This window comes from Gordionus sp. m RMFG-2023, chromosome 1 (assembly GCF_954871325.1).
Source record: "Gordionus sp. m RMFG-2023 chromosome 1, tfGorSpeb1-WG-v2, whole genome shotgun sequence".
NCBI lineage: Eukaryota > Metazoa > Nematomorpha > Gordioida > Chordodea > Parachordodidae > Gordionus > Gordionus sp. m RMFG-2023.
In genome coordinates this window covers 76,444,786-76,464,892 of record NC_088775.1, presented here as the reverse complement: position 1 = coordinate 76,464,892, position 20,107 = coordinate 76,444,786, and the positions used below count along the sequence as shown (strand labels likewise).

Genomic DNA, 20,107 nt, shown 5'->3' with positions numbered 1-20,107 from the left:
TGATTTAATTGAAAAATATGATTGAAAAAAATACTGTGAAAAATATTAAGGAAGTATAAGATTAAAAAATACATTTATAAAAATATCCCGATAAACAATGCTAGTATTAAAAACACAAATTATCTAAAAGTTTACCCTGATTATGTACAGGTTAGATAGATAGATTTGATAAAATTAGAATGAAAATTTTATTATTTCACTTTTCTATTAACAATTTTTTAGTTTTATTTCTAAAATTATTGCTTGCATTTATGTGCATTGAAGATATTTATATTATTCCCTTTCAAGTGAATGAATAAGAAGAAATTGGAACAAATGATCTACCAAGGGGATATATTTCTCAGGAGGGTATTTTACTCAGAGGCTCATAGAAGTATTAGACCACTGATTGGGGAAAATAAAAATAAAAATTAAAAATGTTTTCTTAATACTTATTACAAATATAATATTATAAAATAAAGATTTTAGAATGTTGTGAGCCAATTTTTAAAAACGGCTAACTCAATACTTTAGCCAGAAAAATATCGCCTAAACCTTATAATTTCACTAATATATGGCTAGACCTTTGTGCCTTCTATAAAAAAAATCTTCAGGCTTGCTTAATATTTTTCTGGATAAAATATTGAGTTAGCCGTTTTTAAAAATCGACTCAAAACGAGCCGTTTAACAACACTAGATTTTACAAGTCGCTTTTCCATACTTAAAAAAATATCATAGATTTTATTTCAAATCTTCAAACAACAAATGTTTTTAAAATGTAAAATCTTGTTGATTTAATAGACTTACATTAGATAATAATGGTAAAAATTTTAAAAGAGAGCCAAGTAACAAGAATTTTTGATACAAAACAAAAAATATTCATAAATTAGAAAATTTTGTTGAAACTAATAGAAATATATAGGACTAGTGATGTATTACCTAGGGGATATGTATAAAGGCAAGACCGGGGGACTGAGCCCGCCCCTTCCCTCATCACCCCAAATTTTTACATAAGTTAAAAATTTAAATCCATTCGCTCTTTATTATGTTATGAAAATTAAAATTTTTAAAAAGTCAAAAATAGAAATTTTTTTTTTTCATTTCAACCTTTTTTTTATAGCCAGATGGCATCTTTATTATCTTAAAAAATAGAGAATCAAAAAGTTTTGTTTTTTATTTTTTTAATGTTTTTATTTTTATTTTTATTTTCCTTTTATTTATATTTTATTAACTTAAAAATTGTGATTTCTTTACGAAAAAGAAAATCCTATAATAATCGATCGTGATGAGAGGCTTTAAATTATTTTATCAGTGTCGTCGATTCCATGGGGGCAGCAGGGCTTTCCACTCATAATTGGAATTTTCATAAAATATATTATTGACCCATGAATATATTTTAAGATCAAATTTTCTTAAAATTTTTTATAACTTCAATAGAAATTTATAGCTTTATTTAAAATATTTAGTAAGGTTCACAGCGTCTACATGAGCGGGAGGGGTAGGAACAGTTTGTATCCTATTTTATGAGAGGGGTAGGGGGTAGGCTGCTTTAATGGGAGTAAGGGGTAGGCTGCTTTAATGGTGGTAAGATAAATTTTTGGGGGGTTATCTCTTAAATTTCCAAATAAAACTTTCTGCTATCATTTCAGCAAGCTCATAATGCCATAATAATTAATTCATTGTAAATAATGGAGGTTTTAATTGAATTTGTTGTCTAAAAAATAAATTCTTTATATTCACAAAATATTGATAGTTGGTAGTAGAGATAGATTAATGTAAGTTATCTTTTATAAATTCTCTGAAAAGAGTATCAATAAATTTAAAAGGTAAAAATAATAATAAGGAGACAACGCCGCCGAAGGTGGTCAAATTTTTTAGGGGGGTAGGCAAAGGTTTTTGAAGGGGGTTTGCATCCAGTGAAAATCCTGTCATGTAGACGCTGAAGGTTCACCACCAGAAAGTGCTTTAATAGCACCATTTTTAGCAGGTTTTGAGCTGACCCAAATAGGATAAGCTGAATTTTTAAGCGGTAGTTATTACCAAAGTCTTGTTCGAGGTTTGAATAGCTTAATCTTGAAAAAAATTAAATCGGGCCTCAATAGCAAATTTTTTCGACAGTTAGGACTGAGTAGATATAACAACACTACAAGAAACAAATAGTTCAATTTTAACAAAATTCTTTAGTGCTCAAATAAAAATTTGATATGTATTTTAATTTAAAAAGATAAATTTATTATTTTATATAATTTTGCCTTTTTAGGCTTTAGGTCCTTTAGGTCTAGATTATAACATTGTATGTTTTGTGAGGATCTTTAATTTATAAATTAAATTTAAAACATTTTGCGTACAAACCCTGTAAATAATTATGAAAGCCAAAATGAAATCTATAATTTTATGAAATATTATTATTATATATCCACATTGTGTTTTAAAACCTCACTTGAATTTTTTGAGTCTATTATTTACAAATTTTGTAATTAGAATCAAACCTTCAAAACTCCTATGCCAAATATAAAATTTTTCAGTGGTAGTAGTCATCCTGATCTAGCTGAAAAGATTGCTGATAGATTGGGAATTGATCTTGGAAAAGTGGTGGCAAAAAAGTTTTCAAACATGGAAACATGGTAAATTTAAATTAATTTTGCATTCAATGTTATATTCATGTTAAGTGTTGAAATAGGTGAATCTGTAAGAGGGGAAGATGTATACATATTACAGAGTGGGTGTGGAGAAATAAATGATAATTTGATGGAATTGCTAATTATGATAAATGCATGTAAAATAGCCTCCGCTGCAAGAGTTACAGCTGTGATGCCATGCTTTCCATATGCACGGCAAGATAAAAAAGATAAAGTATTTAATATTTTATTTATTTAACTCATATCTACTTAAATAGAATATAAATGCTATAAAATATCAATTGAAAATTCAATAAATGTATTTTAAATAAAAATATCAGTGCAATTACTAATTTATTCTTATAGCTATATTAAAATCTGAGCTTTAATGGGCCTTCTATAAATTATTTGGCTTTTTTAATTATATATTTTTTAAAGGAGGTCCAAAATCATAAAAATATTTATTTATGTATTAGATCTCAAGGGACTAATATATTTAACCCAATCTGACCCATAGAAATAAAAAGTTCTTTACTGACCCAACCTGAAAACTTAAAAATTTCAGACCCAATCCAGGTATAAAATTATATCCATATTTTTACCCAAAAATTGATTTATTTATCACTAAATTAAAAGAAATAATCTAAAATGAACAAAATTATATAACATTAATATATAATTACAAAAAGTATTGTAGTATTTATTTTATTTCAAAAACAAAAAATTGTTACCTAGAAGGCACTTATATAAAAAAAAAATTAATAATATTTTACATCAATATTCGACTTAAAATAAATGAATTAAATCAAATATAATGCGTTTATAGAATTATTATTTTTTGAACCACCAATTTTTTTAATATTTAAATTAGAAATATGCAAATCTTGGCCTATTTTGGACTGTTAAAAATTTTTGCACAAGTTACTTGGCTAGGCTATTTAAACCCAACCTGACTCATTATAATTTAGAAAAAATTTGCCTGAACCATTAAAATCTTACAAAGATTTTTATCATTAAAGCACTCATTTACCTGTATATTTTTAGCCGCACTTAACTCTTTCTACCAGAGCAATTGATGACCAAGTGGTTGTTATATTTAATGAATAACAACTTTATATTGGTATAATCATTAAATATAAATATATTAAACCTACACTCATTTAAAAAAGAATTATTCAAATTTGATGAGTTTTAAAATTATATTATTATTTTTATTTCATATAATGAAGGGCTAAAAAATCTAGTATTAAATTATTTGATTTCTTTTCAGAGATTGTCTGGAAGTATTGATCTAAAAATTATGATAAATATATATTTTTTAAATTAATGTAAATAAAATAATAAAATTTATCATTGTCATCCATTGCAAAAAATAAAATTTATCTGGTTAGTTTTTGTTATAAATTTGGACATATTATTAAATGAAATAAATTCAAATATTATTATTTTTGATATAAAAAAACGTTTTATTAGATTATAAATGTATCTAGATACTTTAATAAATTTGAATATTAATTACCCATAAATTGATTACTATATCTTTAAATGTCAACTTTTTAAATATATGTTAGTCATATGAATTATTGAAGGGTACATTAGGTAGTAAGTTAATAAACAATAGAAAAAGAAAATGGCAAAAATTTTAAGTCCTGGTCTTTTTACTGGGCATAAACTATAAATAACCATATTCTTTCATTTAATTTTCAATCTTATATACCCAAATTGATTTAGCCTTTAAGGGAAAATGACTTTTTTTAACTTTTATACCTGAATATCTTGGGTAATATAAAAGTTATCGATTCATAGGCATGCCCACGTTTGCTAAGGGGGGGGGGCATGTGTTTTTTCCTCCATAAATTTTATTGGAGGTCTTTAGGTTCACTTATTGTAGGCCTTTGGCTATTTTATAAAAATAATTTTGGGTTATCACTTTTTTTTATAAAATCAAAAATAGCTTTTATTTTTAAAAATTATTAACTTTTACTAATTTTTCCTTCAAATTCTTCTCTATAGTGATATATTGTATACATTTTTTGGGGGGGGGGGTGTTAGGGGAAATTTTTTATTCGTTTAAAATGGTATTTACAAAAACAGACAAATTTGCGAGGGGGCCCTTGGTTACGCGCCTGTATCGAGTTCAAATTTCGTTTCTGATCTAATGACATAATATTCGAAAATAATTTTTGTACTGGAATTGAAGATCGACCAAAAAGGTTCCTTTTTCATCGATTTGGCAATGAAATATTTAAATAGTATATATTAAGTAAGGCTGTTCCAATCCACAAATTTCTCACCAATCATATCCCATATTTTATTATATATTATTATTTTACCTTACCGATCCGAAATTTATACTGATTTATAATCAATATTACCAATATTTAAAAAAATAAATATTTTCTATTTTAAAATGCCAACCATCTTTTACAAATGACTAAATCATTTTATTTAAAATTAATGTTTATGGCTGAATCTAGTATTATTAAATGCCTCGGCTATGATAAAACGACTAAAAAAATGGTTTGCCCAAAATATTATTGCCTTTACCTATAAATTCCGTTAATAGATTCCTAAACCTTTCTACTTACTATGAACAAAATCTCCAAGATTGGGTATTTTTTGGCTTGATTTAGCCGTTTTAAAGAATCTGTGAAATCGAGCCATTTATCAACACTAGATAAATTCAAATAATTTTATTGTTGTAGATAACATTTTCTTATTTTTTTAGCTACTCTATCTTAAAATTTTATAAAATAGAGACTTACAGAGGTACCATTTGCATGGCCTGACCGTATTTTTTTTGAAAAAAATTTTCTGTTCCACCTCTAAATAGCAAGAATCATAAAAGCAAGGAATTGAATGAATGAAAATCTTAAGAAGTCTAATAATATATAAATAATTTTATAAATTATAAATATATAAATCATTTTATTATATTATTTTTGTTATATAATTATAATATTACACATATAAGTTTTATATATTAATAGTGTTGTATATATAAATTATTAGACATATATAAATCATTTTAATATTATAAAACTATTATTATATTATTATAAATATATATTACACATAATTATTATCTAATAATATTATAGTATTTTATAAATTATTAATATATAAATTGTTTTAAATTATAAATGTACACATATATCTTTTATAAATTTTAACTATAATTTATCCATATTAATATTATATTTATTATATGATAATATAAACATGTATATTACAATTGTATTTAAATCATTTCTATATTATATGGGGGGGGGGGTATATTGTATAATTACCAATTCATACATTTATTTTCAATTTTAAAATGTTTGATGTGAATGATTTACTATATCTATTTTTTATATTATTTGTTGATACGACTGAGCATAGAAGAAGGCATAGATTTTTACAAGGCCGGTATATATGATATTATTTACATTATATATATTAATTCTAGAGATCAAGGACTTTTTAAAATATTTGATTTTATTCCATCTTATCCTGACAAATTTCGTCAGATGTTCCACATGCATGTGGAAACATTCAACTACATTCTTTTAAATTTCAAGTCTATAGACACCGCTATAATTATACATAAAAACTCTATTAATGTGAAGCATTGACTCTATATAACACTCATGTATGATGATTATTTTTTTTTATAATCTGTATATATTTATAGATATTTGACAACTGGTATGAGCTTTAGAAAAATAGCATTATATTCAAAGATTTGAAAAACATCTGTATACACAATTGTCACAGCAACATATAGGTTATTATGGGTAGGTCTTCAACCCAAGCATCTCTGTTTACCAACAGTTCAACAGATGCTTGAAATATCAGAAAGATACTTCAGGAAATCAGGTTTTCCTCATATAATAGGTGCATTGATGGAAAACATGTCAAAATAAAACAACCTAAAAAAAGTGGATCCACATTTTATAATTATAAAAAATTCAATTCCATTGTGATTCAAGGTATTTCAGATGATAAAGCTAGGTAATTATATATTTTCTAAATTTTAATTCTTTTCTAGATTCATGTTGATTGAAGTTGGGTTTCCTGGATCTATATCAGATAGAAGTATATTTTCTAAAAGCCTATTTTATGAAGGGATGATCAAAAAAATCATAAAGATTCCCAATCCAAATTTTTTACCCAACAGATATATTATCACCTTACATATTTGTAGGTGACGATGCATATCCTTTAATGGATTTAATTATGAAACCTTATAAAACAAATTTGAATGATAATAAATCAAATTTCAATACAAAATTATCAAAAGTTAGAGTATCAATAGAGAGATGCTTTGGCATCATGAGTGCTAAATTCAGACACCTTTATAAACCATCAGAAACAAATATTACCAATACTATACAAATAGTTAAGGCTGACTGCCTATTACACAATATTATAATTGATCTTGAGGGAAATCATTCTACACCAATAATTCATGAAAAATATCCTATTCCAAATTTTACCCGATCTCAGTTCCAGCGATGGACTGAAAGCTCTAATAATATCAGAGAAACATTTAACTTATTTGTAAAAAATTATATGTAAAATTTTTGTATATATTTATTTCTTAATTCCCATAACCTTATATTTCTTAATTCTCATAACCTTATATTTCTTATGAATGTTTTCATTTAAATTTATATAATTTTTTTAAGTATTCAATAAAAAGTGCAATAAAAAGTGTTGTTTGATTATATTGTATAAGTAAAATATTTGTAATTAATTTAATGAGGAAGACTGCTACAATGACTAAATTTACATTTTTTAACATTAAATATAATAATTTTTATTATAAAAATATACAAAATATGTTAAACATTATAAATATGGTATTAAAAATTAAGATATAAGAATATAATATGTATAAAAGATTACATATAAATAGATATAAATTCTAAAAATTTCATTTTCATTTCATTTCTTTTTCAGTCATGTGACTGAAAGTTGTTTGGAAGGACTTAAAAAATCCCTGAACATGATGAATATCATCATCATATGATATTTTTTTGGCATAATCTATTTCAAATAAATAATTATTAAATACAATAAATATTTACCTTTAAATATATCCATCTTTTCAGTATCATATTTTTTACTTTTGTTTATTCTTTTAGATTTAGGATTTTCCAAATTTTTCCTTTTAGAGGTACAAGGAAAAATATTTTCTTTATTAGAATTGTCTAACTATTATTAAATTAATAAAATAAATAATAAATATTCAACTTCTAATATTTCATTCTCAGACATATTTATGTCTATAGGACTAAATGAATTAACTATATCATTTAAGATATATTGTGCATTTGGTTCATCATTCTAAAATATAGTTTATTATATAGATCTAATTTCATGTTATAATACCTGTGATGATGTTTGAACATTCAGCACATCTTGGATGATTGACTCATCCTAAAATATAGATTATTATATAGTTCTAATTTCATGTTATAATACATGTGGAGATATTTTTTCATTAATAGAATCCTTAGAATAGCTTCAAACTGAAACTTGCTTCAGAATGCTTACAAATATCTTCCACATTTTCTTTAAATAATAATCCTCAATAAATTTGAGTTGCTTGCTATTCAAAATATTAGCACCTGAACCTAAAATATAAAATAACATTTATATATATTTATAATTATACCTGATTTTCTGTATATAGCAAAAATTTTATTAAATTTTGCCTTAATTCCAGCAAATTTTTTATTTATTTCTTCATAGTAAGATCATATCTCTTACCAATCTCCTCTCATTTGATTTTGCTACCAGCGGTGTCTCTGTATTTAAGGTCACTATTACACAAATATCTATAAGGTCTTATAGTTTCCATCAATTGAAATTCGTTAACCATTTTTATTCCCTCAATTCGCAAAAGTTTAAGGAAAAAATGATTAAGTTTTACGAATCGTAAAATTTTCAAGAATCACGTAATTTGCGCAAAATTGAAAAAATCATTTAGGCCAACATTTTAATTTTCCATTAAAAATGGCTTATATTATTTTTTTCGTTAGATTCGCTCAAATTGCGCGAGATAATTTTTATGCAATTTTTGATATTTAGGACACAGCCATAAATCTATTTTAAAAAAGAAAAAAAATTTAAAAATTATTTAGAAAATATTTGATGTAGCCATTCGCTTAAATGTAACAGTCTCAGTTTCAACAAAGTGCGCCAAGTGCAAAAGGCCAGTAAGTCAAACTGGTCGTCATTGCCTCCAATGCTCAATCCGGCATAACAGATAATGCTCTCATAAAACGAGCTTTACAGTCCGCAGGCTTTCCTGCCACTTTAGAACCCTCAGGTCTCTTTACGGATAGGAGACGACACGATGGAATTACACAAATTCCTTGGGAGAAGGGCCGATTTCTAGCTTGGGATTTCTCCTGCGTTGACCCCCTCTCACCCTCCAACATCAATAAGGACATTTTAAAATACACCGAAGATTTTAAAACTGTTATATTGTGGAAATAATTTAAATAAAATCACTCGAAGTGATAATGAAATATTTTATGTAAAAGTTAAAATCGATTTAAATGTAAAAGTAAAAATCAATTTAAAGGTAAAAAGTTAAAAATGATTTGAAATGGATGTATAACGATAAAATGTAAATAGATTATATTTGAAAAACATAACTGTAGGATATTGATATACTTATAATTTTTTTGTATATATTGTTGTTTTTTTGTTATAATACCAGTTAGAAATTTATATGTTATAATAAAAAAGATAAATTCAAAATTTGTGTTTTAAATGTTTCAGCTTTAAATCGTATTAATTAATGTTTAAAAATGTGTCAACTTTAAATTATAAAATCTCATCCTCATTACGTATCAGAGAAATCGTAAAATTCTTATAAAAACAAATAAATATGTGGATATTCCAGATGAGTATAAATTTGTACCAGTTGTCACGACGACCTTAACATCCCTTGGAAGTCAGGCTCTTAGCCTAATTAAAAAGATTGGCAGAACCTTAAGAACAAAATCAGGAGACCCAAAAGAAGGCGTCTACTTACGTCAACGCATAGGAATTCAGATCATAAAATCTAATTTCAAAAGCTTCATATTCATAGGTTCACTCCCCAAGGAGCCCGATTAATCTAGATTTTCTTCTTTTTTCCTAAATTATTTAAAATCCCCCCCCCCCCCCCTATTCTTCCTCATATAATCATTTACACTAATTATATTTCCATTATATCTATTATTATACTTTGTATTATGAAGTCGTTGTTTGTTAAAGTTCTTGAAATTTCTAGAATTGTTAAATTATATATTTTTTAAAAATTCCGTTATGTACAACAAAAATTACTTATATTTTATTGTAATTATGTATATTTTTTTTTACCCTTTATTGCTACATTTCAACATTAAAAAAAATCCTCTATTGTTCACCTATAAAAACTTAAATAAAATAATCACTGAGATTGTTTAAAATGTTATTTTTTGATATTTATTGAAATTTTATAATATAAAATACAAAAATTACAAAATAATTTATAACTGAGGGAGGGACCTATTTTTCCCACTGTGTATTATATACATTATTTTTTGTTATTAAAAGAAAAATCAATTTCTTTTAGCGTTAATACATAGCGAAACTTTACAAATTGAACATTCCCAGGATGTCCTAATATATTTTCCCAAGGGCGAATAACTAGCAAGAATTTTTATAGAAATATGATCCGATCCCTTTTTCCTTGTATCATCAGCGACAAATTTTTTATGAAATTTTGAAGGAGTCGATATTGGATTGCTTTGCAAGGATGATGATACACCCAAGTCAAGAATCTTTTGAGATAGAAGATTTTAGATAATTTTTAATCGAAATAGAGACCTCTTATATAATCACCAGAGCCGCAATCTGATATAAAACTTGGTGGGGGTATTGTAATTGCCCTCCAATTTAATTCAATTAGGTTTTCCTCGACTTCCTTTAAGTATATTTCAAAAGAAGAATCAAAATCAGTTGAATATATATCAGACAAGAAAATTTTTTTGAAAAATTTTATAAAAATATAAATGTAAAATAAGCATTATTGCACAGTGGGACATAAAAAGACCGGATATATTTTTTGTAACTGCCAAAAAAATAAATGATCATTTTTAATATTGATATATATGATAAATATGTAGAATATATAAATTAGTGATCTGCATTGGGCTTAATTTTTCAAGCCCGGCCCGGCCCGAAATTTTTTTTAAAAAAGATTTCCCGGCCCGACCCGAACCCGAATTTTTTTAAAACGATATGCCGGCCCGGCCGAATTTATTTAAATAAAGAAATTAATTTTTATAATTACTCAAAATAAAAGACATATGTTATATGGCGTTTAGTTTCAATAAATAGAATCAAAAATCTTTAATTTTACATAAAAAATTCAATATAAAATTAATAAATTTAGATATATTTTAAAAAAAATCCAAAATCCGTCCCTACCCGGCCCGAATTTTTTAAAAAAGTTCGTAACTTTGCAGATCTCTAATATAAATGTTTCTTATCATTTTTATTTATCAAATATACCAGAATTTTGCTAAAGTAGATTTAAAAATTTTATAAAAAATTTTTGCATAAAATAAAATAAAAAGGCGGGATTACGAAACTTTTTTGCGCGCGAAAATATTAAAATAAACATAATTAATATAATTTTTTAAATGGGATAAATTTATACCATCTGTGTATTAAATAAAATAAAAAAATCAAGCCGGGCTAAATATGCCCCACCACGTATTAAAGGTCCTTTTTTATGCGGGACAAATTTCAACCGGCTATGTAAAAAAGGGTTAATATATGTATATTTACGCGAAATTATAAAGATTAATTATATGTAAAATAAATATACATAACATAAATTAAAATAACAAAAAAAAAGAAAAGTAAAAAGATCGGATCGGGTTTTTAAAGGTATCGGCCCGATCCAATATTTTCGGAAAATGCTAAATATTGGTACTGATCCGATTCGATATTTAATATCAGTACAGCCCTAATAAAAATGTAAATAAAGTATACCATATATAGCAAGAGAATAATAAAAATGTAAATATATAAAAGAAATATAAATAAATACGGGTTTTGATTGTTGTTTTATAAAATATGAAACATTATCTAAAAAAAGATATATTTCCAATGTACGCTCGTATATACAAGTTAGATTATCAATGTTGATATTTAAGTGATCGTATTTTTTATTTTTTCTCCTCACGTTAAACCCACTATTGATTTGTAAGACCTTAAGCTCACTCGAATGATGGTTGGTGTCTTTCTAAAATATTTATCAGATAATAAATATTCGGATGAGCCACGTTTGTTTTTCTCTCGAGGGCATGATGATACCCCTCCAGGTGGTTGTTTGTTCAAGGGCCGTCAATTTGATACCTAAATTGATTATAAGTAAAGATAATATTTAAATGTTTTAATAACCTGGTCCATATATTTCGGGGGAATATGGCATTAACACCGAGCCATGTAAAATCCATATACTCCATAAAATTTTCGAGTAAAGGATATTCAGCAGACAGAGCATGGCATGATGCCCGTACCTCGGGAACATGTTCTTCTTTGCAAAATGACAAAGTGGTCATTCGTCTAACAACTTGATGAATGGTAATATTATGCAAATAACCGGTAACTAAACCCAGCACCTGACATTTACGCCAAATAGCCTTGGAATAGTGAAAAAAATAGCCTAAATTTTTTTAATTATAATATACAATGTTATAAATGAACCTTTTATGGACATATTGGGAAAAACAAACCTGAGCGCCGATATAGCTGCGGCCTCGTAATCAGTTTGTCCAAATCGAGGAATGAATCGGGTATTTTTCATTGAGCAAAACTGCAAGATAATTTGAAAAAATTCAATATATGTCCCTCTATTTTTATCAGGGAGGAGGGCATATATAATCGGTATCATAACTTCTTGATACATTACATGGACACTGTACAATTGACAGTACAGTCGAGGAACGACATAAAAGGTGCCGTCCATGTAAATGCTATCACCATCACATATTTCTACAAGTTTTAGCATTTCACACGTACCAAACACCAGCATATTATTATTATTATTAATTAAAAAAATCTCCCCCTTATTTGTGGTGATGTATTCTGGTAAAAATACTAGTTCATCCACAGACTGAGGCAAAGAGGTCGATTTTCTTGTAACAACCTGTCAATTGTACTTTTAATTGAAACAAATGAGTGCCTCTGGATATATTTCGATGGAGGGTGTTTCCAGGCATCTTTGATTCATTGCCTTTTCATAAATATTATGCCTTGTCTTTAGAGGATTTTCGGCAACAATATCCTCTAGTACCTGGTGAGTTCTCAACTTTTCAAACTGACCGATTTCATTTTGGTGTTCATGCAAACCAGAGGTTGTGTGTATTCCATCAATACATGGAGCCTTGCAGCCAACCTTTCTGCAACGATGGTGTATTCTATCATCTTTTTAATAAGCATATCGATATAATTAATTTTGGAAAAAGAGAAGCAGTTTTCCTTTTTGAGATTTTATAAATTGAGGATCTTAATAAATATAAAAATCATATATTAATATGGAGCTCTAATATTTATGGAAAGATCAGACAGAACCAGATACTTGAAAAAAATAAATAGAGCAAACAAATAATTATTGATTTATTATTTATCTTTAAAAAAGATGTGTTAATATTTTTTAATTATTCCAGGGTCATGCCTAAAAATAATTAAAAAAATGCTATATTAAATATCTAGGGTTATTATATTATTTGAATTCTATATTTCATTTTTTAAATAAATAAATAAATAGCCTTTTCATATTTTATAATATTCTGATGTAAATCTATTAACACATGAGCTACTTCTAATGGGAGATCACTATTACCTATAAATATCTTTTAAAAATTGTCAATTTGTGTATTGGATACTTTCAATTCTAACATCTGAATTAATAACTTGATTAGCACCTGAATTAACTTGATTTGAAATAAAATTTTGAAAGGCTAAGGCAAAACCAGAAGAATTTTGAGGGGCTAATGTTAAATCATTGATTCAATGTTAAAAATATTATAAAGGCAAACATAATTACCTTCATTTGCAATAGCAGTTTGAGAGGCTAATGGCAAATTAGAAATGGCTAATAATTAAAAGTTATTGTTAAAAATAAAAATATCATAAATACCTTGATGCATCAGAACTAAAAGTTTGAGGGGCTAATGTTAATCATTTATTCAATGTTAAAAATATTATAAAGGTAAACATAATTACCTTCATTTGCATTAGCAGTTTGAGAGGCTAATGGCAAATTAGAAGTGGCTAATAATTAAAAGTTATTGTTAAAAATAAAAATATCATAAATACCTTGATTTGAAATAATATTCTGATGGGGTATGGCATCAGAACTAAATGTTTGAGGGGCTAATGTTAAAATATTGATTCAATGGTAAAATAATATTAAAAAAAATAATTACCCTGATCAGCATAAGAGTTTGTGCAACTAAGTTTTGGTAGTCCAAAGAATGTTGAGTGGTGATAATTAAATCGAGGCTAACTATATATGCTACCAAGGGCATGAATATTTGACCCATATAAGTGAAAAAAAGGCTGCATACCTTACTTGTCGCAAAAGATGTGGTGGTAGAGCCAAATTAATGATACACAACCTCTGATTTGCATGAACACCAAAATGAAATCGGTCAGTTTGAAAAGCTGAGAACTCACCAGGTTCTAGAGGATATTGTTGCCGAAAATCCTCTAGAGACAAGGCATAATATTTATGAAAAGACATTGAATCAAAGATGCCTGGAAACACCCTCCATCGAAATATATCCAGAGGCACTCATTTGTTTCAATTAAGAGTACAATTGACAGGTTGTTACAAGAAAATCGACCTCTTTGCCTCAGTCTGTGGATGAACTAGTATTATTACCATAATACATCACCACAAATAAGGGGGAGATTTTTTTAATTAATAATGATAATAATAATAATATGCGTGTTTGGTACGTGTGAAATGCTAAAACTTGTAGAAATAGCATTCACATGGACGGCATCTTTTATGTCGTTCCTCGACTGTAATGTCAATTGTACAGTGTCCATGTAATGTATCAGGAAGTTATGATACCGATTATATATACCATCCTCCCCGATAAAAATAGAGGGACATATATTGAATTTTTTCAAATTATCTTGCAATTTTGCTCAATGAAAAATATCCGATTCATTCCTCGATTTGGACAAACTGATTACGAGGCCGCAGCTATATCGGCGCTCAGGTTTGTTTTTCCCAATATGTCTATAAAAGGTTTATTTATAACATTGTATATTATAATTAAAAAAATTTAGGCAGTTTTTTTCACTATTCCCAGGCTCTTTGGCGTATCAGGCGCTGGGTTTAGTTACCGGTTATTTGCATAATACTACCATTCATCAAGTTGTTAGACGAATGACCACTTTGCCATTTTGCAAAGAAGAACATGTTCCCGAGGTACGGGCATCATGCCATGCTCTGTCTGCTAAATATCCTTTGCTCGTAAATTTTATGGAGTGTATGGATTTTACATGGCTCGGTGTTAATGCCATATTCCCCCGAAATATATGGACCAGGTACATTTAATATTATCTTTACTTATAATCAATTTAGGTATCAAATTGACGGCCCTAGAACAAACAACCACCTGGAGGGGTATCATCATGTCCTCAAGAGGTCTTACAAATCAATAGTGGGTTGAACGTGAGGAGAAAAAATAAAAAATACGATCAATTAAATATCAACATTGATAATCTAACTCGTATATACGAGCGTACATTGGAAATATATCTTTTTTAGATAATGTTTCATAATTTATAAACAACAATCATAACCCGCATTTTTTTATATTTCTTTTATATATTTACATTTTTATAATTATTTTGTATAATAATGTAAATAATATAAAAATTTATAAATAATTTTTTTTCGCGCATATTGTATACATATTTCAGTAATAAAAATACTTATATAGTAGATGCTTTGACCTAAAATTGTTGCTTGTAGAGGGCAATGACATTAATACATAAATTGATGATTCATTTATTAAACGTTACTTTAAAATGTATAGTCGTAACATTATGTAAATATATTTTTAACTCCTTTTAAAAATTTCGATTAAATACGAATCTTTTTTGGGTGAAAATAATTTTTTATAAAAAGAAAGATAAAGGCATTTAATAGAGTTTTTTATTCTGTCAAAATATTGTAAAAATTTTAGAATCTTTATAAAATTCTAGTGACTCCCAGGATTGTTTAGCACACATCAACTGGTATCTTATGATTCTTTTCCGATTTGGGTTGATTTAAAATAATATTATTTAGACCTGGATATTTTTTTGTGAGTGTTTATTTAGTCTTCATTTTTCTAATAAATTATATCAGCGTCTACCTCTACATGAGAGAAAAAAATCCCAACTCCACCCGAAAAAGATTTTTTACTGCCTATCCCCAGGAAGCATACACCCTAATTCTGAAATAAAAATAATATATATTTATACTATGTTAAAAAAATTACTATTATTTTTACTACCTTAAAAAAATTACATGAGTAAAACAAATTTAATATTACCTATTTTTTAAAATAAAGAGAAAATCATGCGAATGTATGTGTAATTTTACATATAAAAAATAAGTGTTGGGGAAGTAAATAAAAAAATGCCTATTTTTTAAATAAATAAAAGAGGTTGAGATTATTTTTATATTATATTTTTATCTGTTCCTTTTTTAAATTACTTCTTTTTAAAAGAATTTATTAATTTTATCTAATAATTGCAAATTGTATTGTTGAAAATTTATTAAAAATATCATTTAATTTAAGAATTTTTGATGTGAAGCAATGGATTATTAATAGGAAGATAAAAACCAAATCGATTAATATGAAAAATATGAGTGGCTCACTGGATGTGGATTTTCTATATCTCTATTGTTGGTCGCCTATTATTCTTGAAGGAAAAATATGTTTGGATTGACATAATTGTTTGGATATGAATAATTTTTTAAAGGCAGTTTTACAGCATGAAGAATCAACCGCTTATTTGAAGTCGATAATTCAATTAAAATCATTTGCCAAATATTGAATTAAAAATATGATAGATTCCAGGCGCAAAATATGAAACGAATTTTTACTCAAAGACAAGGACGAATTCTGCTTATTTATAAATTTTAATTTTTTGTATGGTTAGACTTATAAAAAGAAAAAATGATTTTCTATTGCTTCCCTGGTAGTATTTGATGCTTCGTCACTGTCTGATGATTTTGCGTACAGATGGCAAGAAGATTTGTTAGGCTTACATAAAATTATTTTGAATAAAATCGTATCGGGCCATTTTAAAAAATCGAAATCGGGCTTTTAACAACACTAAATTACTTAAAAAAGAATTAAAATATTTATAAGTTAAATAGTATAGCCATAATTTACAAAGTTGTAATATTTATTTTAGATTATATAATTAAAGTTTTATAATTATATATTACAACTTTTTATATATAATTAATCGTTTAAAAATTGTATAAAAATTATATGGGAATATATTTATAATTATATAACAATAGTCTCATAATATTATAATGATTTTTAAATTAATAATTTGTAATTACATATTAATAATTTATAAAATTATTTATATATTAATAATTTAGACTTCTTTACATTTTCATCATTTAATATCTCGCTATTTTGATAATCGCTATTGTAGTTAGCGTATATTTGCATAACTTTGCCATTTTGCAAGGAAGTACATGTTCCTGAAGTACGATCATCATGCCTTGCTCTGTCTGCCGAATATCATTATTCTGCTTTACCATTTTAATAAATCAAGTGAGAGATAAATGTTTTTCATTGTTTCCCTAGTTTCGTCACTGTTATAGCTATTTACCATAAGCTATGTTAAAGCGCGCTACATTTTTTAAATAGCGATCGTTAGTTACTTTACTTTTATAAAAATAGTAGCTAATTAATAGCGCCGCCAATTTATTTAGAGTAGCCATAGCTAAAAAAGAGGGGAAGCTTGAGAGGAGATTGTAGAACAATCTCTAAAAATATCTAATACGTAACATGATATTAGATTTATTTTTAATATTTAATTATAATTTTTTATAGGAAAAAATTGTAGTTTAATTAGTTTTCATTTTTCTAATAATTTATGATTTGCTCCTTGCCTACATAGAGAAAAAAAAACTCTTACCTCCCACCTCTAAATGATTTTTTATTCACTATTCTTAAAAGCTATATGATGACATGTAACTTTCCCCCAGCATGTCGCTATTGCTTCTTATTAGTATTCTCCTTTATTAAATATAAATTTTAATATATAAATTTATATTATACTATAATCCCCCCCCCCCTCCATATAATATAGAAATGATTTAAATACAATTGTAATATACATGTTTATATTATCATATAATAAATATAATATTAATATGGATAAATTATAGTTAAAATTTATAAAAGATATATGTGTACATTTATAATTTAAAACAATTTATATATTAATAATTTATAAAATACTATAATATTAGATAAAAATTATGCGTAATATATATTTATAATAATATAATGATTTATATATATAATAATTTATACAACACTATTAATATATAAAACTTATATGTGTAATATTATAATTATAGTAGATGATAACCCGTCAAGAATGACGGGAAATCAGGATTTTCTTTTTTGCTCAATGATGGATGAACAGGGTTTCGAACCGTTTAGTATAACGGTTTGGTTCGTTCCGGTTTTTAGTTTAAAATTTTATAAAGGTTTTGTTCCATTTCGGTTTTTTAAAAAAAACATATCGGTTCGGTTCGGTTTATAATTTATAACGTTCTTTTCGGTTTGTTCCGGTTTTTATAAATTTAATTTAAAAAAAAATTAATCATTGTATATATTAATTTTAGAGAAAAATCTTTTAGTTTAAAATTTCTTATATAATTTATCCATGATAATCTAATAGATATTTTTATTAAATTTAGGAAATATAAATTAGACAAATTAGTTTTTTTTATTTCATAAATAAATTAGATAAAAACAAACATGCGTAAATACAATAATGAATAAAATAATATGTATACTATACTATTTAGGTTTAAAAAGAGAATTCTAACAGATAACTAAAATATTTTCTAATATTTCAGGATTTAATTTAGTTCTCTGCGCAGATAGTATAAACTTAAGGCTTGAAAATGCTCTCTCTACGGAAACCTGCGTGACCGAATTATATATTCTATTTCTATACATTTATTATAATTTTCGATGCCCTGAGAATTATTCTTATTAAAACTTTCATGCGACTTTAATAAATCTTCAAAATCATCATCTAAATTATCACGAACACGTAGGCATAGTATTTAGAATTTCAATATTCTGATTATTTAGATATTGTATCAAGTTCCAAGTTTTACAAAGATGTTTTCTGGCGATCTCTTTCTTCAAAAGTTAAAAATACATTATATCTAGGGTCGAGATAAATAGCAGAGCAAAAAACTTCATTTTTGAAATTTATTTCTCGTGCTTTCATCGTAGAAACTAAAAGTCTGGCAAATGGAGTGTCTACTTTACTCGTTTGCATGAGACATTTGATCCACGCAGCATAAAAATCGCCCATTGTCAATTGTTCACTTTGTAAATATTTTGTCAAAACATAAGCTGGTTATAAAGCTTTTAATATGTCACTAATTATTTTCCATTCATTCTCTGATAAACATTTTTCGCGATCGCTTTGGAGCGATATTTCTTGGCAAAAGCTTTTTAACTCTAGTAATCTCTCCAACATTAAATAGATAGAGTTCCATCTTGTGCAACAATCTATTAGTGGTTTTTTCAAATTTAATTTTGAGAGAATAGCCATTGTTGTCTGATTTCTTAATTTTTTGCAGATGTTTCTTGCTTTATTTATAATGACAATTTCATTTGAATTTTTAATGCAATCATTAATTGCTAATTGAAATGTATGTTAAGCACATCTAATACCTATTAATATGGATCTGGCATTTGATGCAAGATTAATATTTTCAATATTAAAAGGTTCTTTATTTTCATCATGAAATTATTATTATTTAAATCATCATTATCTATATCATTATTATTTAAATCATCATTAATTAAATAATCGTTAAGGTCATCATCTTCTTCATCGTGTAGTATTAATAGCTTAATTAACTTAATCATATTTGCTGCATTATCGGTGGTTATTGTGTAAATCTGCTCAATTTTTATTTCATATTCTTTTAGAACATCTAGAATATTTTTTTTAAGATATTCTGATGTGTGTCGTTCTTTAATCACTTTCATGCATAGAGTCCTTAATTTTATTTTTCCGTTATTTATAAATTGAATATTGATCCCCAATATGGACCTATCATATCTAGTTGCTCTATCTAATTTTAACCTATTATATCTAGTTGCTCTATCTAATTTTAACGAAATAAGTTTTTGATATACTTTCTTTTTTATATTTTTCGAAAAATCTAACGCCAC

The 20,107-nt window shown here is 26.3% G+C and overlaps 1 protein-coding gene across 1 annotated transcript in view; it reads left to right on the top strand.

The window, feature by feature from the left end:
• The first annotated feature begins 2,467 nt into the window (after positions 1–2,467).
• LOC135922444 (ribose-phosphate pyrophosphokinase 1-like) overlaps positions 2,468–20,107 on the top strand; it is a 32,428-nt gene continuing 14,788 nt past the window's right edge. Inside the window, exons 1-2 of the mRNA XM_065456818.1 lie at positions 2,468–2,603; positions 2,649–2,832. Coding sequence (XP_065312890.1) covers positions 2,482–2,603; positions 2,649–2,832 — 306 coding nt within the window. The 5' untranslated portion in view covers positions 2,468–2,481. The remainder of the gene's footprint in view (positions 2,604–2,648; positions 2,833–20,107) is intronic.